Here is a 27,248-nt window from a genome sequence, read left to right as displayed (position 1 = left end):
TTTGTTATATGATCATATCCATGAAAGGTTGTAGATCTACAGTGCACACACATGAATATTAGTATGTAAATTAATGGCTAGATAATCTTGGAAACCTTGCTGTAGAGACCAAATGTAGACTAAGCCTCTTGTGACCTACAATAAGAACGACCATAATAGCATGTGCAGTATTATTCATCTGCCATTTAAGTGAATGTGTAGTGAATGTTTAATAAGTGAGTCATTGAGGCAGAGACCATGTTAAAGTTGTATTTGCCAGATACATAACATATTAATCGTAACGTAATATAGCAAAATTGCCACAGCACAAGCTGTTAAATAAATTGAAAAGATAGGATTGGATAACAGACTGCTGAGTTAGATCAGTTAGTGAGTGTCAGATAGGTATCAGAATATTATATATGGAGGCAAAGTATCCTGAAAGAGGAAGATCACTAGTGGTGTGTGCAGGAGTCAGTTTTGGGACCACTGTTGTTCGATTTGTACTGTATGTTAATGATATTGGGATGGGTTTAAATAGTGATATGTAGCTGTTTGCAGATGATTCAAAATTGGGGAGAGCAGTGCAGAGTCAAACAGATGTTATGGCCTTACAGGCAGAACTTGAATAGACTGCATGAATGGATAGGTAAGTAGAACTGCCAATTCAATGTTGCAAAGTGGAAGGTTTGAGATTTCGTAAGCAATGATGGATGCATAGTACACACTTGGTGGGGAACTTTAAAGGAGATAGAGAAGATGAGAGATCTGGGAGTAGTGGTGGAAAAGGACCTGAAATTCAGGGGCCACATTGCACAAGTTGTGAAGACATCACATCAGAGTTTGTTGTGAATGTAGACACATTGAATCATTTTAAGGCATGGTTGGATGAGTATTATGTGCAATAGCATGTAGTTCCATGATGAGTCTGACTTCATGGAGATCAGATGTTAATAATAATAATAATAATAATAATAATAGGAAATGTATCAATGATATTAAGTTTTGAAATATGACTTGATTGAACTATTATATTTCTTGCTAATATAGCAGGGCTTATGTTTAGCAGTTTTGTCTTAAATATCTTCAACAACTAATAGAATATGATACTTTTTTTTTCTAGAATGGCAGTGTCCATTGTAAATCTAAACCATGTCCAGAAGTGGTATGTAGCCATCCCATTGAAGAAGAGTGTTGCTTAACATGCGAAGTAGGGTGTAATTATAATAACAGACATTATCATAACTGGCAATTCTTTCCTCATCCAGAAGATTCATGTAAAGAATGTAATTGTAAAAAAGGAAATGTTACATGCAAATCTAAAAAATGTCTCCCTATCAAATGTAGACATCCAGTAAAGAGGGAATGCTGTGAAGAATGTAATGGTAAGATAAATTCTCCCTCCAATTTTTTTTTTTACATCTTGCTTTTATTAATCTCATTTTTTTAACAGTGATGCCAAAAAAGGAAAGTTTTGAAAAGTGATTATTTCAACAAATTATTTAGAGCAGGAATGAAGTAATAACCACATTAACAGACATTTTTCAACAGATTTGGTAGAAAATATTTCTTGAATATTTATTTAAGTAAAGTACATATTGCCTTAATTAATTATTTATGAAAACCTATTATCTTATGATATTTTATTTTTTTCTAAATATTGATGGTATAACAGTGACCAAGAGTTGAACATTGATATTCCTAGCAAATTGTGTGACTGGCATTAGTGCCTACTATTATTACATTGCAGCAGAGCTGTTCTAAAACCAAAAGTTAACTGATTTGTTGCATGGAACAGATTTTGAACAAAGCACAAGAAATTATTATTGTTGTTGTTGTCATTATTATTATTATCTTCACACCTCCATGTAATCAAAAGATCCATCGTAGTAATTCCCTCTGTTCGCATGCATATTTCATCATTCTTCTTCTTCATCTCATCCATATGGTGACGGATTGAGTCTCCTTTGTACAATCTGGCTCCAAATGGTTTTATTTCTAGTCTTCTGAAACACAGTAGTGAATATGGGTAATTCGCCTCTTTCTTTTAATGATCTAAGCCAGCTTTTCCTTGGTCTTCCGGATGGACGCTGTTTTCCTATTCTTCCATTTAGCACAATGTTTGGAAGTCTGTGAGGAAGCATTATCTGAACATAGCTGATAGTTCATCATGCCATGTCTTAAATGAACTAGTATTCTCTGCAGTCACTACCCTTTCAGGATTCATCCCAATCATTCACCCTTCTCCATGAATAGGCCTGTTTCTCACTCCTTATACAGCTTTCAGGAGGCCTCTTGTCCTGTCATCCCATCTCCCAACATTTTGTGAAAACCTCTTCCATATTAATCTGATAAAATCCCTTTGTGAACTTATACATCTCTATCATATTCATATCAAATCTGTGCACAGTAGTTCACATGTGGTCTATTCAAGACCTTATTCAATGGAACCAATTATTATTAACTATTATCTCCAGATGTTGAATCTCATTCACTTACTATAATCAATGGAGCTTTACTGAAGGAAAGTTCCATCAGTATAGTACATATCCTTATATTTCTACACTCCAAAATGCAACTCCTTGCACTTATTAATATTAAAACTACAATTGCACTAACTTGTACAAGCTACATTTCTATTCAAATCTTCCTGAAGAGAATTAACACCAGCCCTGCTCCCTGTAAGTCTCCCCAACTTTGCATCAAAGATCCTCAGTCATTTCATATGAAATATTATCATTAACAAATAAGTTAAGCAGCATGGACCCAAGATCAGAACCCTGAGCACACTACTGGTTACCTTCTTCTTTTGAGATGCAAACACATCATAAATAACTTGCTTGTCTCATTCATAAAGTCAATATCTGATGCATCTGACCAATACACTCTCCATTCCCATCCTCTGTAGCTCATATAAACCAGCCTAGTGGTAAATCTTCAAATGCTTTTACAAACTCCAAGAATGTCAGTATATACAGCTTGGAAATAAGTCAATGGACACCCCCCTTAAGCAAAGTGCATTGTGCTATGTAATGAGTCCAATATTTGTAGCCTCCGAATATTTGTATTGGAGACTACAAATATTCCTCCAATTTTTAGCCTCTAGTATAATTGGAGGAATATGATGCTCCCAAGTCAGTGCAGCTGTGTCAGGGTGAAATTGCTGTGAGAAGGGAACTGATGGAGTTTGAAAGAGGCATTGTGATAGGATACCATGTTACAGGCCTATCTGTTTGGCAAATTGGGCCATCCCATGTCAACGATCAGTGATACCATACTGAAATGGAAGCACAGGGAGTCAATTGCAAGTGCTACCCACAGTGGATTGTCACTGCCACACTTACTGAACATGACCATATGGCTAAAAAGGATTGTAGGTAAAAACTGCCATTTGTTGACTGACATGTTGAATGCAGAGTTTTGGGAAAGTTTTGAGAAATGTGAGGAACCTTTATCTGATCTCTCGATGAAAAGGTGAGATAGCCAGTCTCATATGGAGATAGGGGGTTTTTCACTTAGAAACTCGGGCTTTTCATCCTCCAATGTTTGGGGCATTGACTGGAACACAAATCTGTACAAAAACATTCAGAACTGAGGCTCACAACATGGGTTTCCATGATAGGAATGCAATATGAAAGCCCTATATTACCTGAACCAACATGTAGCATCATCTGCAGTGGTGCAAAGAGCATGTACAGTGGGTCATGGAAGCTTGGAAAGTTGGGTTATGGAATGTCAAATCATATGCCAAGCAGATGGACAGGTGTGGGTGCAGCAGATGCTCACTGAACATCTTTTACCAAAGTACATTACTCCGATTATGAAATTCAGAGATGGCAGTGTAATGGTGTAGTCCTGTTTTTCCTGGTTTGGCCTCAGACCTCTGTTTGTGATGTCACACAATTTGAACTCCAAGAGGTATCTGAACATTCTGGACAATGCAATGCTTCCTACTTTGTGGCATTTCTATGGTTTTGCTGAAAGAGACCATTGTCTCTTTCAGCAAAACCATTGTCTTGCTTCACCATGTTATAAATGTAATGGTGTAGTCCTGTTTTTCCTGGTTTGGCCTTGGACCTCTGTTTGTGGTGTCACACAATTTGAACTCCAAGAGATATCTGAACATTCTGGACAATGCAATGGTTCCTACTTTGTGGCATTTCTACTGAACTGACCATTGTCTCTTTCAGCAAAACCATTGTCTTGCTTCACCATGTTATAAGGCTGCTGCAGTAACTGCTTGGTCTGTGGACATCAACATTCCTGTGGGCCTCCACAGTCCTCATCTCAACTCTATTAAACATGTGTGGGAGGTTAGTTGGTATTGACAAAGCCCTTTGGTCAGAAAAACCTGGGTTCAATTCCCATCCGTGATGTGAGGAACCTTTATCTGGTTTCTTTCGACAAAAAGGTGAGATAGCCAGTCTATCTCACTATTTCATTGAAACCACTATCTCCATATGCGAACATATGGAAATAGGGGGTTTTTTCACTTAGAAACTCGGGCTTTTCATCCCCAAGAACAGGCAAACTGGCCTCGTGAACTCATACAGATTATAGTAAGGAATACTTAAGAAATAGCCCCTTCCAGCCATAGGCCTGATTCGTCAGCTATGCTGGTCCCAAGCCCAGATAAAAAATAAATCTGTGGGATGAACTGAATTGTCTGGTGAGGTCAAAGGACATCTGCCCCACAACAGTCCAGGACATCATCAATTTCCATTGATTGCTTTCACGCACTTGTGGAAAGTATTCCTCCCTAGGATTGTCTCAATTACTGAATGTAGGACCATTGCAGTAATTGAGGACCACCTTTCACTGCAATTGCAGTGAAAGGTGGTCCTACATCTTATTAAGGTTGATGACATGGCTGTTTGTTTCTCATACTACATTGTCTGTTCAGTTCTTTCCAAGCAGTGTATATGAATCTTCTGTATCTATCATGCTCTTTACCTTATCATAAAGTGCAAATAAATTGCGAAAAAACAAGATCTACCTGCATATGTATGCTGACCATCATAACCATTGCTATGTCCATCAACTCATCAACTCAACATCATCAATTTCTATTGATCGCTTTCACACACTTGTGGAAAGTATTCCTCCCTAAGATTGTCTCAATTACTACAATGTAGGACCATTGCAGTAATTGAGGACCACCTTTCACTGCAATTGCAGTGAAAGGTGGTCCTACATCTTATTAAGGTTGATGACATGGCTGTTTGTTTCTCATACTATGTTGTCTGTTGAGTTCTTTCCAAGCAGTGTATATGAATCTTCTGTATCTATCATGCTCTTTACCTTATCATAAAGTGCAAATAAATTGCAAAAAAACAAGATCTACCTGCATATGTATGCTGACCATCATAACCATTGCTATGTCCATCAACTCAATCCTGTATTCTCTTCCTAACCAACCTTTCCAATACTTGACTACAACTGCAAATATACAGACTTGTCTGTAATTGGAACATTCACCACACCACACTCTTACACAACTTCCAGGAATGGCCTCTGGTTCCTCTCTTCTCGCCTTCTACCTTTTTATAATATCCTCTGTATTAAACAATAGATCATGTTCAATAAGCATGATTCCTTGAACCACATTGAACGTGATGCTATGTTTGCCTTCTTTCCACTCCTTCGTAACCTTTTCCATAGCAAGATTTTCATTAAATAACTAGGTCAAGGCATAACTTTTGCATATTCTTTAAAAAATTTGGTGATTTGTCACCCATTCTTACAGCCTAATCAATAACGGATGTACTTCTGATTCTTTCACTTCTACTTTTCCTAATACTTGCTTCCCTTTTACATGTTGCACTGCATTATTTACACTAGTATGATATACACTGATGAAATGCTCGTTAAATAATTTCACTATGTCCTTTGCAGTGGTCACTCTGCTACCATAACTATTCGCCAGTATCAACCTGTCATGGTGATTCAATTATTAAAGGTGTGCTGGAAGAGGGATGCACAAGGTATGTTTTACTGGAGGAAGAATGAATACAGTGATTGAGGCATTGAATATGAGAAGTAAGCAAGCAAAAAAGTTGGTAGTTTTAATAGGTACAAATGTGACTGCAAAGAAAGAACACATCAGATTGGATATCAGGAGGTTGCTTAGACGGATAAAAGAGAAGAGTGTGATAGGAAAGGTAGTAAGCATGTTGCCTTGGCATAGCAGTGGTGAGATGAGGCAGAGAGCAAAGATTATGAATGATATGTTAGCAGAAATGTGTGAGGAGAAAGGAGTGCAGTTTGTTAATGCTTGGAATGAGTTTGAAGAACGAAGTGAACTGTATAAGATGATGGACTACATTTGAGTAGTTTTAGTGTGAGTTGCTTGGAGAGACTGCTGCTGGAAGGTAGAGAAGTGAGTACAGAGAATGAATCTGATCAGGTGGGAAGTGATGTGGAAGAGCAAGAGTAGGACAGGAGAGATTGAAGAGGTGGTTATGAATGAAGAAGTGAGTGGCATGAGTATAGAGAATGAGAGAACGGGTGTGCAAGACAGACAGAGAGGCTCGGGTTGGACCGGGGAACACAACGTGAGAAAGGTGGATGCTCCAAGAGGATGTGAATGAATGTGTAGACAGGAAAGGAAGGGGATGAAGAGAAAACAGTTGGATTTGAAGAGGGTTCTAAAATAAATAAGGAGAAAGGGAAATGGCTTGAGTTGAGCATGGAGAAATCGCATTGAATGAGTGGTATCAATGGAACTATCTATAGATCTAGGAATGAGCTGCTGTGTTTATATACAAATGCTAGAATATAAGAAACAACATGAAATGGTTGCATTAATTGAGTCTATTCACCCAAAAATTGTTGGGATAAGTGAGACGTGGCTGGATGAGGACAACATCCTGATAGGAATACAGATGGAAGGGTATGATGTGTTTCGTGAGGATAGAAAGAGTAAAAAAAAAAAAAAGGGGGGGGGTGCTATTGATGATAGAGAAAGAGTTATGTCCATACAAAGTAGAGATGCACTATTTCCCTCTTGCATTGCCAGTGGTTTTGAGACAGTATGGTGTGAGATAGAGATGAAGAGAATGAAATACTTGGTTGAATTGTTATAGAGCTGTTATTGTGGATGGTAATGACTATGAAATGTATAATCAAATTAGCCAAGCAAATAAGAAAAGGGTGATAATTATGGGTGATTTTAATTATGACAATATAGACTGGGATGATGAGATAGAAACTGGAAGTAAAGAAAATGAGTTTTTTGAGGGACAACTACCTCCGACAGTATGTAGCAGAGGGCATACGAGAATTGAGGGTTTGGGATTTGATCATCTCATCAGAGGATGTTATTATAAATGAGGTGTCAAATCTCTCTCCAGTTGGTGAGAGTGACCATGAGGTGATTACCTGGGTTGTTGCCAGCAATGTGAGGACCTCTGTGAGAAAAGGGTATATGTGGAACTACAAGGGTGGTGATTATGAAGAGCTCAGGAGACAGCTTGCAGGTGTAGCATGGAATGATTAGTTAGCTGGAAAAGAAATCAGTACAGCTTGGGGGATATTCAAGTGTTGTCTAGTAGAAGCAATGTCTAAATGTATTCCAAGGGTCAGAAGGTTAAATAAGGTAGGTGTAAAATGGATGAATAAAGAGATTACTCATGTGATACAGAGAAAAAGCACATTATGGAGGTAGCATAAGAGAAGTAGTAATAACTAATTCCATGAGGATTACAAAGACCAGGCAAGGAGGGTGACTTGGTTGGTTAGGGTAACAATAGTGAGATATGAGCAGTAGTTAATGAAGTCAAAAAGAATCCTAGGGAGTTCTTTCAATATGTAGCCAGCAAAAAAAAAAAAGAATGATTATAGAAGGATGGGGGTTGATTGGAGAAAATGGTAAGAACAGCTGTTGCAGAAGATATAGTGGAGATACTTAATGAGTAGTCATAAAGGCCTTTCAATCTTGTGAATGTGACTTCATGGAGAGATTGAGAGCAGTTGATGATGGGGAGGAGAGACTGACTGTAAGTGAGCAAGAGGTGTATGGGGAGTTCAGCAAACTTGATGTTAATAAGGTTGTGGGACTTGATAATATATCAACACGTATTCTGAAAGAATGTGCCAGGGAGTTGACATCTGACTTGACATATTTTTTTAATATGAGTCTTGCAGTGGGTCAAGTTCCTAAGGAGTGGAAAGAGGGCAAGATTGTGCTGCTTCATAAGAGAGATGATAGAACTCAAGCATCAAATTATAGGCCTGTCTGTGTGTCGTGTTGTGGTTAAATTGTTGAAGCTTGTGAGAACTAGGATCCAGAATTTTGTTGACAACAATGGTATTATCTTTGATAAACAGCATGGATTTGCTAAAGGGAGGTCATGTTTTAGTAATCTACTTACTTATTACAATAAGGTGATGACTTCCTTGGACAGAGGAGAGGAATACACAGTAATATACTTTGATTTTGCAAAGGCTTTTGATAGATTACCATGTGATAAGCTGATAGTCAAACTGGAGTGGGCAAGGTTGGATATTGAATTAGTGCATTGGATCGGGGACTGGCCATCTGATAGGTATCAGCAAGTTGTGTATGGGGGTGCAATATCCAGCAAAAGGAAAGTCACTTGTGGTGTACCCCAGAGATCTGTTTTAGGGTCATTACTGTTTAACTTGTATGTTATTGATATTGGTGAAGATTTGGATGGAGATATTCAGTTGCTTGCAAATGATGTAAAGTTGGGACGAACTATGAAGAGTAGAGATGTCATGGCCTTACAAGAAGACTTGGATAAATTGGGGCATGGGAATGAGGATGCGAGTTAAATGTTGTAAAATGTAAGATTTTAAAATTTGGGAAACAAAGATGGGTATAGAATTTATGCTTGGTGGGGATATATTGTTGGAGGTGGAGGAAATATGAGATCTTGGGATAATAGTGTATAAGGATCTGAAATTTAGGGGACACATTGCCAAAATTGTGAAGACAACACAGACTTCTGGGAATGATACGGAGGACACTGACTTGTAGAAGTAGGGAGATTCTTGTTCCATTGTATAAGGCTTTGATTAGTTCACACGTGGACTACTGTGCCCAGATTTGGTTAGCTGGTTTTCAAAAGGATGAAGAGATGTTGGAAAGGGTCCAGAGGCGACTGACTGACTAAGGTAGTTTCTGACCTCTGGAATGTTGAATATGAGGAAAGATTGAGAAGATGCAAGTTACAGAGTTTAGGGGATGGGAGGAAGAGGGGAGATATGATAGAGACCTACAGGTTAATAAGGGGTTGTTATAGGATCAATGTTGGAGAGATTCTACATAAAACAGTGGGAGATCAGAGGAGAACCAGAGGTCATCCCTGGGAACTGTATAAAGAGGATGTGAGCAGAGGAGTGAGAAGTAAGTTTTTTGCATGCAGAGTTGTGAATGATTGGAATGCCTTGCCTGACAGTGTCTGCAGAGAATGTGAATATGTTTATGGTGCAGTATGATGAGTTGTGATAAAAGGACTTCCTAGAGGAGTCTGGGATCTTGGGGTAATAATAATAATAATTATAATTTTTCTTCCTGTTGCTTGCCATATAGTAGAAAAAGAATTCCATTGAATTATCCTTGCCCTGACTGGTCAGTCTCCTCCTATACTGTACCTTTTCTTTCTTTACCATTCTTATCAGCTTCTTAATCTGCCCTTTATACTCATCATGCTTCTGATTGCCACTCACTGCCTTGTAACTTCAGCATAACATCTTTTCAGACACTGTTTGCTTGATTCCACTGTTATCCATTTTTTTTTAATATTGCTTATGAATTCTCATGCACTGTCAACATCTTCACAATGGAACTTCTCATAATCATCCACCTTATAATTCCACATATATGCTTTTCTGGCAGCAACATTTTCTTGAATAGAAGTGGAATAATTATATATTTATATTTATATATAGATTTCTCTGTATAGTGCAAAGGTGAAATGAACTGAAGAGTATATCTTATAGTATGTTGCTATAGGCCAATTGTTTCACCATTTTAGAAATCTCAAACAAGTATCTCATGATCACTCTCTCACCAACTGGTGGCAGTGTTGATATCTCATTAATAACAACCACATCATGTGAGGATATCACCAAATCCAACATTCCAAAACCTCAAGTTGCTTCCATTACATTCTGATTAAGATAGTTATCTTTCGGAAATTCAAAACTTCATTCTCTCCTTGTTTCCATATGCTTTCTTCGCCTCCAAATTCCTATCATTCTGTAATTAAAATATCCCATTAGGATCACCTTCATTAACTAATTTACCCAAATAATTTCCCTAAACGTTTCACCATCAGTACTGTCTACATTCCATGGCCTATATCGACATACTTTTAGATATATACTATTCAGTTCATTTAACCTTCACACCATACTGATTCAAAATCTTCATATGAGCTACTGTCCACTTTTACTCTTTGTGGACACATTCTACTGTCATTAACAGTACCCCCCCCTTTCCATCTTCCTAGCCATCTGGAAAATTGTATATCCTTCCATTTCTATTCTGAACAGTAGTTTATCCTGATAACAAAGTTTTTATCTTTAGCTTACTGGCTCAATCAAAGCAACCTAAGCTCTTCTATTTCTAATACTCCTTACATTAATATACAAACATAGCAATCTCACCCTCCTTGATGCCATCCCACCAACACTATCATCCTCCACTTTAGTTTGGTATGTTACACTCTCTCTCTCTTCAGTCTACCCACTCCTGTTTTCTTGACCCTGATTTCCATTCATATCCATCTCATCCCCACCTTTATGCATTTCATCACTTGATCCACCTATCCATTTTCCTTCTGTCCTTCCACAACCTCTCTCACTGTACTAACCTGCTTTACAATCTCTCTTTGATCATTAGCTACACTATCTTCATCTTGATTCTGTGTCTTATAAGCAAACAATAGTTTCTCTAAATATCCAAATTCATTCCCTAGGTTCACAAGCTGAACCCTTTGCCTCAGATGATTCAGCCTTCTTGCCGTTCATTATCTCTGCTCTCCCTTCTCCGCTCATCTCTTTCCCAACAATACTATTTTCCTTTCCCTCCCACAGCAACTTCCTCAAAATCTAACTATACCACTGTGTATGCATCTCACTTTTGTAAATAAAGTGTAAATATTATAAATAAAGTGTTTGAATATCATTAGTGAAGTGTGTAAGTAAAGTGCTCGTATTGTAAATAAAGTGGCTATAATTAAAGTATTGAAATCAAGCAAATGTGCATATGGTTTGGGTGATAACAGAATTAAACAGGGGAAAAATGAAGAGAAGGACCAGAGATAGGTAGATAGAGATAGATAGTCAGCTTGCAGAGTGATAAGGCAGAGAAGCAAAAGAAGGGGAGAGAAAGCATATTATGAAAGTGTGAATAGGGAAGATAACATGATGTAATGATGAAGTAAGGGAAACTGAAAGAAATAATTATTTTGACAAATATACTAATGATCATTACTAACTATTATAATAACTGAATTAACTGACGTAAATTATTCTTTATTCATAGAATTTTCACCTGAGTATCACAGGCATCATCAGTACAGGTACAAGGCTAATTAAACAATAACTGTTATATTCACAAAGCGCCACCTAAGTAGCTAAGGTTAAATTTCCTAAATTTATTTAATTATTATTATTATTAAATTATTAAGAAAATTATTATTATTATTAAGAAAAAAAATATTTTTTAAAATATTTTTTTTCTTTTTTTATTTTCTTTTATTTTTTTAATTATTATAATTGAAAAATTAAATAATTATTATTTAATAATTAAATAATAATTATTTAATTATTAAATAATAATTATTTGAATTAATAATTAAATAATAATAATTTAAATAATTAAATTTAAATTATTAAAAATAAATAAATAAAATAAATAAATAATAATAATAAAATAAATTTAGGAAATTTAACCTTAGCTACTTAGGTGGCGCTTTGTGAATATAACAGTTATTGTTTAATTAGCCTTGTACCTGTACTGATGATGCCTATGATACTCAGGTGAAAATTCTACGAATAAAGAATAGTTTGCGTAAGTTAATTCCGTTGTTATAATAGTTAGTAATATGTCTGCTCACGATATTTCCTTACTGAAACTTATACTAATGATCAACAGGGGACATGTAGTATATGAGAAGATATCAAAGAGTTTCTGGTACAAGTGAATATGAAGAGTGTGAGATTAAAGATTTTTGAGTCTGCTGTCACAGTATAATAGAGGTGAACTGGGAGGAAGAGGTTTGATTACAAATTATTGCAAATGAACTGATAAGAAGAGATTTGATTGAGTCAGTGCACAGGTTGTATTTGTGGATCTGTAAAGTGAGTCTAATGGATAAAGGACTTATATAATGTAACTAGCTTGCATTTGAATTGAAATGGACTTTGGTAAAGTGTTGCAAGTAACATTCAGTAAGAGTTCAAAAGTGAAGAGTCCAGAGAAGCAAGAATGATGGGGAAGGGATGCAGGTGAGTGTGGGTACAAGTGAGTAAGTAGGAAAGTGATTACACAATGCTAAATGATAGAAGTGAGTTAGTGGAAGAGTTGAACACATGAGGCTGAATATAGCTCCCATGTTCTTAACTTCTTTAGTGAGATAATCAACAGTAGATGTGAGGAAGGTCTTGGAATGAAGAGGGTGTTGCAGTTTTATGTATGATAATGCCAGAAGTATTCAGAATAAGAGAGAAAAGATTTTCACGTTAGTTAATTCGGCATGATCAAAAGTTATAGGTATTAGTGATATTTGGTTGATGGAAGATGATATAGTGATGGGGATAAAATGCATGGAACATAGCATTTTCAGAGAGGACAGGGGTTTCTACCCAGACCAGTTTCGATCTTTATTGAGGTGAAAAAGTAAAAGGCTGTTCATCATTGAGGTCTCATCAGTGGGAGCCAGATCCAGAGGTGATACTAAAGTTGAAATAATGCAGAAATCATATTTCCAAATACAAGTAACTGAAAGGTGTCACAACTTATTATTAAAATACTCTGGATTAGAGATAGTTGTTGGAAGTTTTTCCAGTTGGTTATACTATAAATTAAAGATGCCAAGAAATCATGCCACTAAATAAATAATAAATTACACAATAACGACAATACAGTGGAACCTCGGTTATCGAACAACTCTCATCTCGAACAAATCGGTTCCCAAACATATTTTCTGAACAAAAAACACACTGGTTTCCGAACTGAATCTCGGTTCCCGAACAGGCAAACCGGCAACCACGTGATCCGCAGGCTGAGATGTACGGCTGGAGAGCGTTGGTTACTGATTCTCCTGCTCGAATTTGCAGTGCAAATTCTTGATTTTCTTTGTGTTTTCTTGTTTTTTATAAATTATTATTAAATACGCCACCATGGGGCTGAAGAAGGATAGTGATAGTAGCAAAGTGAAAAGAAAAGTTGTTAGAACCACGATAGAGATGTAAAAAGAAATCATATCCAAACATGAAAATGGCATTTGTATTTCTGATCTTGCTATGCAGTTCGGTGTAGTGAAATCAACGATTGTGCAATACTCAAAAATAAAGAGGCGATCCAGGGGAGCTGATGTTGCAAGAGGAATGAAAGTTCTTACTAAACAAAGATCACAGAAGTTGTGAAAAAGAGATGCGATTACATGATGACCTGTTAAAGAAATACCCTGGTATGAGTGGTGATACTGATGTGTTCAGCACTAATAAGGGGAGAAATTTAAGAGGAGAAGTGGCATACATAGTATGGTTAGGCATGGGGAGGCTGCGAGTTTGAACCAAGAAGCTGCTGAGAAATATGGGCAAGAATTTAGTGACTATGTAAATGCTGAGGGTTTTCTTCCCCAACAAGTGTTCAACTGTGATGAAACGGCCTATTTTGGAAAAAAATGCTAAAGACCTACATCATTCTGCAGGACACAAACCAATGAAGGACAGGCTGACTCTTTTGCTATGTGGAAACGCAAGTGGAAACTTCAAGGTCGAGCCATTGCTTGTGTACCACTCTGAGAATCTGAGGGTGTTCAGGAATAACATGATGAAAAGTAAATTGTCTGTTATGTGGAGGGCTAATAGTAAGTCTTGAGTAACCAGGCAAATTTTTATTGAGTAGATCCATGAAGTCTTTGCCCCAAGTGTGAGAAAATACCTTCAGGCAAAAAATTTGCCAATAAGATGCCTTCTTGTGATGGACAGTGCTCTTGCTCACCCTCCAGGCTTGGAGAATGAGTTGGTGGAGGAGTTTGATTTTATTACAGCAAAGTTCCTGCCCCCAACACAACTCCTCTAATCCAGCCCATAAACCAGCAGGTCATTTCAAACTTTAAGAAACTCTACACTAAAGCATTGTTTCAAAGGTGTTTTGAAGTGACCTCTGATACAGAATTAACACTCAGAGTATTCTGGAAAAATCACTTCAACATCCTCCATTGCTTACGTATCCTTGACAAAGCCTGGGTGCAAGCGACTTCTAAGCCCATGCTTTTGCCCAGAGACACAAAAGCATGGGCTTGGAAGTTGACAATGCTGATGTGGAAGAGTTCGTGGAGGACCACAGGAATGAGTTCACCATGGAAGAACTGGAACACCTTCAGAAGACCGTGGTGGAGGAAATGTCTTCAGACACAGAAGAAGGAAGGGAGGATGTTCCTAGTTCTTTGATCAATGAAATGTATACAAAATGAGGTGCGGCGCAAAGTTTGTGGAAAGATATTACCCTGACAAAGCTGTAGCAAACTGCATCATAAACCTTTTCAATGACAATGCCATGTCTTGCTTCAGAAACATTTTGAAACACAGCTAAAAACAAATCTCATTCGACAGGTTTTTAGTGAGACAGAGGCCCAGTGTGTCTCAAGAAAAGTCAAGTGGTGCCAAGAGACAGAAAAGAGAAAGAGAAAAACCCCAGAAAGAAGTTACTTAATGTTTTTGTGGAAGGAGACTTCCCCAACAAGCAATTCAAAGGAATGGAATACAAAGTATATAACAGTCGGTGGATTACCAATTAAAAACTGTTGCTGCATGCTAGAAATTAATTGGTAATCCACCGACTGTTATGTACTTTGTATTCCATTCCTTTGGATTGCTTATTGTCTATACTGATGATGTACTGTTAATTTCAGTATGAAATATTTGTACCTTTATTTCATTAAAGTTAATTACTGTGGTTATCATGTAATTTATTATTTTAGTTATGCCACAGGTTCCTTTAAAGATTCAAATTATCCCACTGATGAAACATTAAATAAAGGTTGAAACAGTATGGGTAGTTACCCTTCACATAATGCACAGCATTATACATGTCCGTAAATATATGTGCTTTGCATTATGGGATACTAAGGCAGGTGATGTGAAATCTTATCTGCTTTATACAAGTTGATCAGTCCTGAAAATACTTCAGATGCAAACTTTGTTTGTGTACACGTGGATAAAGGATTAAACTAAGAATATAATTTCTTGGCATCTTTAATTTATAGTATAAGCAAGTGAAAAAATTTCCAACATTTATCTCTTATCCAGAGTATTTTAATAATAAGGTGTGGAACCTTAGCTACTTATATATGGAAATATGACTTCTGCATTACTTCAATGAGGTATCATTTATGGATCTGACTCTCACTGATCTCAATGAGGTCTCATCAGTGGGAACCAGTCTGAATAGCTACCCCTTCCCATAAAGCATAGCATTATACATGTCCTTAAGGATATGTGCGCTTTGCATTATTATTATTATTATTACTATTATTACGGGCAACTCCAGGGAGTCATTAGACTCATCGAGGGAAGCCCCAAATCATATTCATCACAACTATTTGACATTCATACAGTACCTATCATACCTCGCCTTAAACTCATTCACTGTCACAGCATCCACCACAGACTCAGGGAGCGCATTCCACTCATTCACTACTCTAAAAGTAAAGAACCCAGCTCTAACACCTTTACTAACCACACTTTTGCCCAGTTTCCATGGATGTCCCCTAGTCCTCCCACAACCAGCCCTGTTCTCAAAAATATCTTCTGAATTAATTTTATAGAAACCCTTCAGTAATTTGAATGTCTCAATCATATCTCCCCTCCTCCGCCTATCAACCAATTTTTGCAACCCACAAATCCTCAACCTGTTCTCATACGGTTCATTCCACAGACCTGCTATCATCTTAGTCACTCGTCTCTGGATCCTCTCCACCTCCTCACCATCAAGAAGAAACCTAGGTGACCAAATCTGAGCACAGTAGTCTAGATGGGGTCTTATCAAGGCTCGATACAGAGGAACAATAACCTGCTTGTCTCTGCTTGTCAACGTATTCTTCAGCAACCAAGTGATTTGATGAGCTGATTTGGCCACTTTTGCAATGTGTCCCCTAAATTTCAATTCCTTATCTACCAACACTCCTAAATCTCCTGCCTCATCAATTTCCTGGAGCACGGTTCCACCAATGCAGTAAACTGCCTCCAATCTTTTCACCCCAAAATGCATAACCTTACATTTTGCCACATTAAACTGACATCCATTCTCCTTAGCCCATACCTCCAATCTATCCAAATCATCCTGCAAAAATTTGACGTCATCTGCATTCACTATTGCCCTACCCAACTTCGCATCATCCGCAAACAAATGAACTGTTCCTCTCAGATCCTTTCCTATATCATTTATGAACAAATTAAACAGCAGTGGTCCAAGAACAGATCCTTGTGGCACACCACTAGTCACAGGCCGTCTTGTGGACTCTACTCCTGAGTAAACCACTCTCTGATATCTCTCCGTCAACCACCCTCCTATCCATCTCACCAACCCTGTGTCCATCCCCATATGCCCCAATTTACTGATTAGAATTCCATGTGGTATCCTGTCAAAGGCCTTGGCAAGGTCCAGTAGAATCACCGTAAACCCATTACCCTTATCCAGTTCAGCCGTCACTGTGTTATAATATGTGAGCAAGTTACTGAGGCATGACCTACCCTTCACAAAACCATGCTGTCCCCGATACAGTATCCCATTTTCTTCTATCCAATCTTGTATTTTCCTCTTGACTATTTTCTCTAAGACCTTGATAATGATTCCTGTTATGCTGATTGGCCGGTAAGTTTCAACAGCAGCCTTGGAACCACCTTTGTGCAGTGGAACTATTTTCCCCTCTTTCCACCCCCTTGGGACTGACCCAGTCCTCAGGCTCAAATTAAACAAAATGGTCAAGGGCACTGACAATTCTTTGGCCGCTTCACGTACGACACGAGCTGGTATACCATCCAATCCCACAGATGTATTGACATTGAGGTTCTGTAATAGACTAGTTACCTCTACTTCATTCATCACAATTCCAGTATAAGCTGTTGGTTCTTCCATTCCTGCAAAGTCACCACCTGGGTGATATACTCTTGCAAAGTGCTCGCTCAGTAATTCCACAATATCAACTGATTCAGTTACCTCCCTACCCTCAGCATTTTTTAAGATCATTCTACCATGAGCATTTTTCCTTTTACTTGCAACATATTGAAAAAACTGTTTGGGATTCTCTTTAGCCTGCGTGGCCAATTTCCTTTCGTAATCTGCTTTTGCTTTTCTTACCACCCTTGTTACCATCCTGGCCTGAGCTTTATACTGTTCCTGCGCCTGATGGTCACCCTTCTCCTTAAAATTCCTCCACAATTGTTTCTTTTTTTGCAGCTCAAGCTTAATAGTGTTATTCATCCATTTAACCCCTAATTGATTTATTATTCGGACTCTTGGTATACAGTCAACCATTGCCTCCTGCAAACAGTTCTTAACCACCTCCCATGCACTATCAACATCCAGACCTTGCAGTTTTACATGCCATGGCATTGAGCCAAGCACACACCTAAGCTTGTCATACTTACCAGCCCGGTAATTCCACATGTACCCTGTCTTAATTGTAAATTCGACTCTTTTAGCCACCTCCCAAGTCATGACTTTATGGTCACTCTCACCAATTGGTGGCAACATGGTCATGTTCATTACAGCCACATTCTCGGTTGCAATTACTAGGTCCAGCACTCTCTGCCCCCTGATATTTTCCAATACATGTTGTCGTAGATAGTTGTCCCTTAATAACCGCATAAAATCCAATTCCTTCCTCCCATGTGCCCTCTCCTCTTTCCAGTCAATGTTACCATAATTGGGATATTATGGGATACTAAGGCAAGTGATGTGAATTCATTAGCATCTATATACAAGTTGCCCAGTCCTAAAAATACGTCAGGCACAAACTTTGTTTACACTTGGATAAAGGATTAAACCAAGAATATAATTTCTTGGCATCTTTAATTTATATTATAACCAAGTGGAAAAACTTCCAACACTTTAAACAATGCTCATGGTACAAAGGTGATTGAACCAAAAGTAATAGCTGAGTTGCTGAGTGATCATTTTGCAAAGGTGTATCATCCAGGTGGTGATTTTACAGTTGCTAATGTTACAGATATTACAGAGATACATATCAGCATTGTGATAGATGAACAGGAGGTGTTCAGCATATTAAAAAATATGAACGTGAACATTAGCAGTGGGACTGGATGTAAACACAGCCCATGTACTACTTGAATGTGAAACAGAATTGGCATTGCCTCTGGCAAAGTTCTTCACTCTAAGTCTCATCTCATCTCATCTCTGGCAGGGTTCCAAGGGAGTGGAAAGAGGGTAAGATAGTACCAATGCATAAATATGGCTCCAAGACAGAGGTAGCAAACCACAGACCAATTATTAATATATCAGGAGTGGTTCCTGAAGTATTGCAAAAGGTGGTGAAAGGTAAAGTACAACACTGAGTAGATAGGGATGTGATACTTTATAGTGGGCAGCATATCTTTGTAAGGGGTAGGTCCTGTCTTAGTAACTCATTCACATTTTTTTTTGTTGAAAGTTTTTCCACTTGGTTACATTATAAATTAAGCATGTCAAGAAATTATATTCTTGGTTTCATCCTTTATCCAAGAATATAATTGTCATGAAGTTACTCCTTAAGCTTTGTTTGCTTACTTGGATAAAGGATGAAACCAAAAATATAACTTGTTGGCATCTTTAATTTCTTCACATTTTATAATAAAGTAACAGCAAAATTGGATAAAGGTAATGACTACACCATGATACTGCTTGACTTTGCCAAGGCATTTAACAGAATACCACATGGAAAACTATCACATAAACTGGAGAGGATGGGAATGAATATGAGGCTAGTAGCATGGATAGAGGGATGGCTGACAGACAGACACCATATGGTGGAGTGGAGTCTAGGAGAATGATGGTGACTAGTGGAGTAACTCAGGGTACTAGGTACCTCGGTACTAGGGCCACTACTCTTTAATTTGTATATCATAACAATGTCATAGGGAAATATTTAAGAGGAGATATTCAGTTGTTTGCTGATGATGCACAACTGGAGAGAAATAAAAGGTGATGTAGATATCTTGCAAGATGATTTAAATAAATTTTCATTGTGGACAAAGGATAATGATTGTCAGTTTAATGTAGCAAAATGTAAGGTTATGCACTTCGGGTTGAATAGGTTGCATATGGGGTATCATGTTAATGGTATTGGTTTGCATGATATTGATGAGGCTAAGAACTTGGGGATAATGGTGGACAAAGAGTTAAAGTTCAGAGGGCATATTGGAAAAGTTTGAAAATAGCTCAATGAATTACTTGGATGTTGAAAAACAAGTAAAGATAAGGAAGTTATTATCCCTCTTTATAAGACTGTAATTTGGCCACATCTTGACTGCTGTGCACAGATTTGGTCACCTGGGTTTCTTGTGGACCAAGGAGATGGCTGAAAAGATTCTGAGATGAGTGACAAAGATGGTGACAGGTCTGTGGAATACTCCCTATGAGGATAGTTTGAAGGTTTGTAGGTTACAAAGTTTACTTGATAGGTGGAAAAGAGAGGACATGATAGAAACTTTTAAGATATTAAACCGGTTTTGATTTGATCATCTGATTTTTCTTCTACATTTTGTTCAGCATCATTTACACCACTAAGTAACTCCACTATGATGACTTCAAAGATAAAATGAAATATCTCAGTGATGACAAGGGGCCATCCTTGAAAGTTACAGAAGGAGCTGTGAGCAAGGGGATGAGGAGTGGTTTCTTTGCATGAAGGATGGTTGAATTGTGGAATGTATTGCCTCATAGAGTGGTGAGAGCAAGAATGGTCAATCAAGGAGTGGTATGATAGACTTTGTGTTTCCTAGGAAGGACTGTCCATGATGAGTCTTTTGAGTCCATGAAGGCCTGAATAATAATAATCTCTGTCCACAAGATAATGAAATGATTTTACTAGCATAGTATTTCAGGAAATTCTTCAATTTTTACAAGTTGATTTCCCTGAGGACATTATTAACCTGTTTAAATTCACAGCAATGCTTGCTATTTTATTTCACAGAATAAACCTCACAAACAAATTAAAAGAATAGGTATGGGCAGTTCCATCTCACCAGCTTTAGCTAATTAATTTATGGAACATGTAGAAAAATCAACTCTTAAGTAACATTTCCCCTCAAACTCTTTGTATCTGGCTTTGATTCATTGATGATATTTTTGCACTTTGGTCCCACTCAGAGAGAGAATTACTACAGATTCTGGATAAAATAAACTCCTTTTTTTTCCATATCAGGTTTTACTATTGAACATGAATCCAACAAGTCTTCTCTTTCTGGATAAATTTCTGTTCATAGAAAATCTTTCTTCACTGGCAGATGCATACATCCATCCTAATACCATTATCCATTACAGAAGATAGATATTATCAGAACTCTTGTACACAGTGCTGGCACAATCTACTCTTCTGATTCCCTTCTGTTTGAAGAATTAATAAAATTAAATAACTCTAACAACTAATGGTCACAATGAAAGTGCCATCCAGAAAATTATCGGCAGTTAACTGAATAACTGTTTAAGAGGGAGATTACAAGAATGTGGGATGAGAGTATTTGGAGGAGAGAGGGAGAGTGAATGATGCATCTGATCAAGGAATGGAAGAATCTATGAAGGATGTGATGTATGAAGATTCAATGATACATGGTGTACAAAACTGAATGTTAGAGAAGGTGGTTTCTCTGGTGGAACAATAGTGCATGACTATGGCAATTTAAAAAAGTGAAAATGTGGATGAGATGAGATGATAGCAATGATTAGTATGAATGACTTGAGAGGAGTGTGAATTGGGTGGTGAGCAATCAAAGATTATTGTTATAGACTGCCCAGCAGAAAAGGGTGAGATATGATAGTTGAAGAACAGCAGTAATGAACGATATAATAGCAAAAATTTGTCAAAAAAGAGAAGTCTGTATAATATGGATGCCAGAAGTGGCATCATGCATTTTGAATGCAGATAAAAGACACCTGCACTTTTATCTGCATTCCTCCCTCCCTCTCTTATCTTGAGAATGAGAAGTTTCATGTCAATCTAATGATAAAAGAGAGCTGTATGCAATATAGTTGGGTTGTATTCAAACATAGAAAGACCTGGGCATCTAAAAGGTTGGTTTTCTGGGCAAGTGAAAATGTTAGGGAAGGGAAACTAGTTTCCAGCAGAGATGGTAGTAGGGATTGCCACTTGTAGGGATAGTCACTTGGGAAAAAGGAGAACATATGGTATATTGTACTATGGTATATTGAGTTTGATTCTCACTGTGATGAGAGAAATCTTTATATGGGCTTTTTCAATTGAAGGTGAGTTAGTGCTCATAAGGAGGTATGTTTTTCCTTGGATACTCTGGGATTTTCATTCTGCATACAGGCAAATTGGTCAGAGAACAAATTCAATTTGCAGTTGCAGACAAAAATACAATTGGTGGACAGTATATGGTGTAGTGTGTAGACAACGGATCATGTGGAGTAAAGCACCCTCCACAATGAGTCTTTGGATATGATTGGAAATGTCATATAATAATAACACAGGCCTGCAATGGAAAAGTTATCTGAGAATAATAATTGATTCTTATAGATTTTTAGGTGCTGAGTTCAGAAAAAATAGTAAAAAAATTCCATCACCCACCAATTTTACTCAATTTCTAATTTTATCGTTTTTATTAGTATTATTTGGATTTAAATTCAGCGCATTTTCATTCTCCTTTATTTACAGCTAATTAGTTGTATAAGTGCTTTTTTGAAGTGCCTTTTTATGATAAATAAAGAAATTTCCATGCAACTTCTCATTTTTAAGATAAAAGAGGAAGGGAGGAATACAGATAAAAGTGCAGGTGTCTACTTTGAATTTGATTTCCCGAGATAACAGATGACTTTCCTGTTGCCACAGACACGTTTTCTTGTGTGATTCTTTAGTTGAACTTCAGTCGTTGACTATTAAGGTTATCATATTTCTGAAAGCGTTCACCTGAACTTTTTTCACAGACCGATTTAAATGACTTGGTCAGAGATTGAGTTTCTGATTTGCCTTTATCTTGGTGAATCAAAGTAGACATCTGCACTTTTATCTGCATTCCTCCCTCCCTCTCTTATCTTAAGAATGAGAAGTTTCATGGAAATTTCTTTATTTACCATAAAAAGGCACTTCAAAAAAGCACTTATACAACTAATTAGCTGTAAATAAAGGAGAATGAAAATATTGTTAGTCCCTGGCACTTATTTCTCATGGTTTAGATATAGAGAAAGAGATTTTCTTTCTTACTTTTCAGAGGAAGGTGATTTAGTTTACTGTAGCAATATTCCTGGATTGATAAGCAAATTCAACGTAAAATATGAAGTCATCGATTGGAGGTTGTTTAGTGACTCCTCAAAATGAAGCCTCAAAGCTGTGCTTCTCCATAATTACAATAAGTATGCTTCAGTACCAGTAGCACATTCCGTGTATTTGAAAGAACGATACAAAAATGTAGCCTTCATTTTCAGCAAACTTAAGAACAATGATCACGGATGGATGGTTTGCAGTGATCTTAAAGTCATATCTATGATTTTGGGACAACAAAAAGGATACACCAAATACCCGTGCTTTTTGTGTGAGTGGGACAACCGAGATTGAGTTCAACATTAGATCAAGAAGGAATGTCCAGAAAGAGTAATATTAGAACCTGGAAGTAAAAATGTGTTACACGAAACTTTGGTTGCTCGGGAAAAAATCCTTTTACCCCTGCTTCACATAAAGCTGGGATTGATGAAGCAATTTGTCAAGGCTTTGTCGAAAGAAGGAGAGTGTTTTAAATACATCTGTGCAAAATTTTCGATTTTATCTACAGCAAAATTTAAAGAAGGTATTTATATTGGTCCAGACATCAGGAAACTTATGAAGCCAATTATATATTTGGTTTAATCCTTTATCCAAGTGCAAGCAAACAAAATTTGCACCTGAAGTATTTTCAGGACTGGGGCAACTCGTGGTAAAGGTGGAGTAAGTTCTGATCACTTGCCTTAATATCTCCCATAATGTAAAGCACATGTCCTTGCAGACATGTATGATGCTATGCATTAAAGGCAATGGTCACTACCCATACCATATTGAGGTCTCATCAGTGGGAGCCAGACCAAGTAATTTTATATAAACTTGGTTTTTAATCCTATTTTCCAAGTAAGCAAACAGACAAGTAAGTCAAGTTTGTGCCTTCATGTAGTGCAAGGCTGAGGCAACTCATGGTAAAGGTGGATTAAGCTGCGATCACTTTCCTTGGTATTTTTCCCTTAATGAAAAGCACATCCCCTTGCAGAGATGTATGATGCTATGCATTAAAGGCAATGGTCACTATGAGAGCCAGACCCAGAGGTGGTGATACTAAGGTGGAAGCAATGCAGAAATCATATCACCATATACCAGTTGCCAAAAGGTGTCAAAGAAACTTATGAAGGATCAACTGTTTGAAGATAAAATGGCAACTGTTGAAAAAGAAGCATAGAAAGCTTTGAAAGAGGTGGTGACCAAATTTTTAGGAAATCACAAGGACCCCAATTATAAAATGATTGTGGAAGATATGCTACAGAAATTCAAGCCATTGGGATGCTCCATGAGCTTAAAAAGTGCACTTTCTCAACTCTCATTTAGACTACTTTCCTGAGAATCTGGGAACTGTCAGAGAAGAGCAATTCCACCAAGATGGAAAGAAGGTATCAGGGCAGGTGGAATGTCAACATGATTGCGGACTATTTCTGGATGTTGCACAGAGATGACTCGTTAAAAGAATTTCACAGAAAAAGTTCAGAAAGAAGCTTTGAAGAGAAAAGAAAAAGACACCACAATGAAATATAAAGTATGTACTAAAGATTAATCTTTAATTAAAATTTTTTTTCAATACTTTCATTCCAAAAATGTTTACAGAAAATTTTAAATGTTATTTTACTTAATGTAATGCTTTTAAAAGCTATTTTACTGTAATATTGAGATCCATTTCGTGAAAAATCCTTATGTGATAGAGAAAAATGGAAGAGATATTTGAAATCAGCAGTCAAAAATAAATCAGAAACAGTTAATGGTTTCCAGATAACGTTTCATGACTCGAAAATTTTGCAGGCCTGTGTAATAATAATATTCAGCATAAAAACAGCAATCCCCACTCATTTGTCCAAAATAAAATATATTCTGGAAGGAAGTTGACAACAGCATCACTCTAGTAATTTGCTTCATTAATAATCATTGGTGTTGTCTACATATGCCGCACTGACATGCTATAGGTTTTGCTTCTTGTGTGTATCTGTATGTATGTGTAATTGATTTATGAAAAAAAGATCAGAATATCTCTGTCGTTTCATATGAAATATCATTAACAAATAAGTTAATGATATTAACTTATCCAAGCATCATTGATAAAGTTAATGATATAATTTTATCATAAAATGCAAGTAAATTGTAAAAGCAAGATATATCTTTTACAAACACATGCCAGCCATTGTAGAGAAAATTATGCCTGTCAACCCAATTCTGTATTCTCTTCCTAATCAGTCTCACCACTATCTTAAATCAAATGCAGGTATCACTCTATAATTGGAAACTTTGAATCTTTGCCTTCTTTTTATTATTATTATTATTATTATTCAGGCCTCCATGGAGTCAAAAGACTCATCGTGGGAGGTCCTTCCTAAGAAACACAAAATCTATCATACCACTCCTTAAACTCATTGACCATTCTTGCTCTCACCACTCCATCAAGCAATGCATTCCATGGTTTAACTACCCTCCATGCAAATAAACTACTCCTCACCCTCTTGCTCACAGATAACTTCCAGGGATGGCCTCTTGTCATCACTCCTTCCTGCTGTTCAACCAAGTGAAACAACTCCCCAGAGTCAACCCCTGTAACCACCCTTAGACAGTTTAAAAGTCTCAATCATATCACCTCTCTTTCTTCTATCCACCAAACTCTGCAGTCCACATTCCCTCAGCTGATCCTCATAACTATCATTGTACAGTCCTGAAACCATCTTTGTTATCTGCCTTTGTACCCTTTCCACAGTTAATTTATCCCCTTGAAATCCTGGGGAAAAAATCTGAGAACAATAGTCCAAGTGTGGTCTGATCAGGGTCTTATGCAACGGAATGATAACTGTTTTATCTCTGCAGGTCAGTGTCCTTCTCATTATTGCAGCAATCCTCTGTGTTACCTTCACCACCTTTGCAATATGTCCCCTAAATTTCAGGTTTCTATCAATCATCAACCCCAGATCTCATGTCTGCCCTACTTCCTCTGGTATAACTCCTCCCATAGAGTATGCAGTGTCCCATCGATGTTTCCCAAACCTCAAGACCTTACATTTTGCTGCATTAAACTGAAACCCCCATTCATTTGCCCACCTATCTAGCTTATTCAAATCCTCTTGCAGGGCAGCTGCAGCTGCACTATTACTAATAATCCTTCCCAGCTTTGCATCATCTGCAAACAACTGAATATCCCCCTGCAATCCACTGGCTATGTCATTGATATAAAGGTTAAACAATATAGGTCCCAGTACTGAGCCCTGTGGGACCCCACTTGTAACCCTCTGCTTCCTTGAAATTGCCCCATCATACACAACTCACTGATACCTATTGGACAGCCAATCCTGAATCCAGTTGACCACCCTGACATCCAGACCCATGTGCTGCAACTTGAATATCAGCTTATCATGTGGCACCCTGTCAAATGCCTTTGCTAAGTCTAAGAAAATGGCAGTATATGCCTTTCCCTCATCTAATGCTCTTGTAATTTTATCAGACTTTAAAAGACTAGCATATTGCTAAAACAAGAGCACCCCTTCACAAATTCATGTTGACTCTCACAGATAACATTACCCTCATCTTTTATTCTTACCATTACAAGCCCCTCACAAAATGCTAAGTTACTGGCAGAGTCAACTCTTTTGCACATTCCCTAAAATATGTCATTACATGCAATCCATTCTTAGAGTCTTATTACCATCTTGTACACACACCATCATGCACCTTTTATTCTTTCATCTTTTACTCCTCTAATATTTGCATCCCTTCTGGATGTCATCCAAGCATCATTCATACCAATATGACATATATAAACAAAATGGTCTTTAACACATTCGCTGCCAACTATGAGTATACTCGTAGTTGGTATATGAGCCTTACAAGCCAGCTACGAATATACTCGTGTGACACTTACCTCCGGCAATGAGATTACCCTACTGACCTTGAAGAAGTGAAATTGCTTGGCGTACGGGAACAAACTATGCCTGAGTAGCATGGCAGCGAATATGTTAAATAATTCCATTACATCCTTTGCCCTAATCACCCTGCTACCATTAATGAACTGCAAATTACCCTTCTGTAATTTCTCCATTTCTCCACCATTTCAAATGGCTTAAAGGGAGATATTCAGTTGTTTGCTGATGATGCAAAGTTGGGTAGCGCAATAAAAAATCAAGCCGATGTTGAAAGTTTGCAGGATGATTTAAATAAGCTGGTAGAATGGACAAAAGGTAATGGATGTCAGTTCAATGTGATAAAGTGTAAAGTTATGCATTTTGGGATTAAAAGATTACCAGCTGTGTAATACATTGATGGAACAGAACTCCAAGAGATTGATGAGGCTAGGGACTTAAGGGCGTTGGTAGATAGGGAGATGAAGTTCAGGAGACACATTGCTAAGGTGTCCGAGATTGCACATAGGATTACTTGGTTGTTGAGGAACACACCGACATCCAGAGATAAAGAGGTTATTATTCCCCTTTATAAAGCATTGATACTTCCACATTTGGATTACTGTGCTCAGGTCTGGCCACCTGGATTCCTTGGAGATGAGGAGGCTGTGGAGAGGGTTCAGAGAAGAGTGACAAGTTGGTGAGTGATGTAAAAAATGCTCCCTACATT

At 37.5% G+C, this 27,248-nt stretch overlaps 1 protein-coding gene across 3 annotated transcripts in view; it reads left to right on the top strand.

Annotated features, from left to right (window-relative positions):
• Nucleotides 1-27,248, top strand: part of LOC150093698 (kielin/chordin-like protein) — a 1,333,292-nt gene that overhangs the window by 968,215 nt on the left and 337,829 nt on the right. For all 3 annotated transcript variants that reach the window (XM_090412628.1, XM_090412627.1, XM_090412629.1), the window contains one exon: nucleotides 1,103-1,364. In XM_090412628.1, coding sequence (XP_090268754.1) covers nucleotides 1,103-1,364 — 262 coding nt within the window. The remainder of the gene's footprint in view (nucleotides 1-1,102; nucleotides 1,365-27,248) is intronic.

This window comes from Typopeltis vanoorti, chromosome 23, assembly GCF_054136105.1.
Source record: "Typopeltis vanoorti isolate ZY-2024b chromosome 23, IOZ_Tvanoo_1.0, whole genome shotgun sequence".
Taxonomy (NCBI): Eukaryota; Metazoa; Arthropoda; class Arachnida; order Uropygi; family Thelyphonidae; genus Typopeltis; species Typopeltis vanoorti.
The sequence above is the reverse complement of the archived record's forward strand: the minus strand, read 5'-3'. Positions and strand labels throughout refer to the sequence as shown.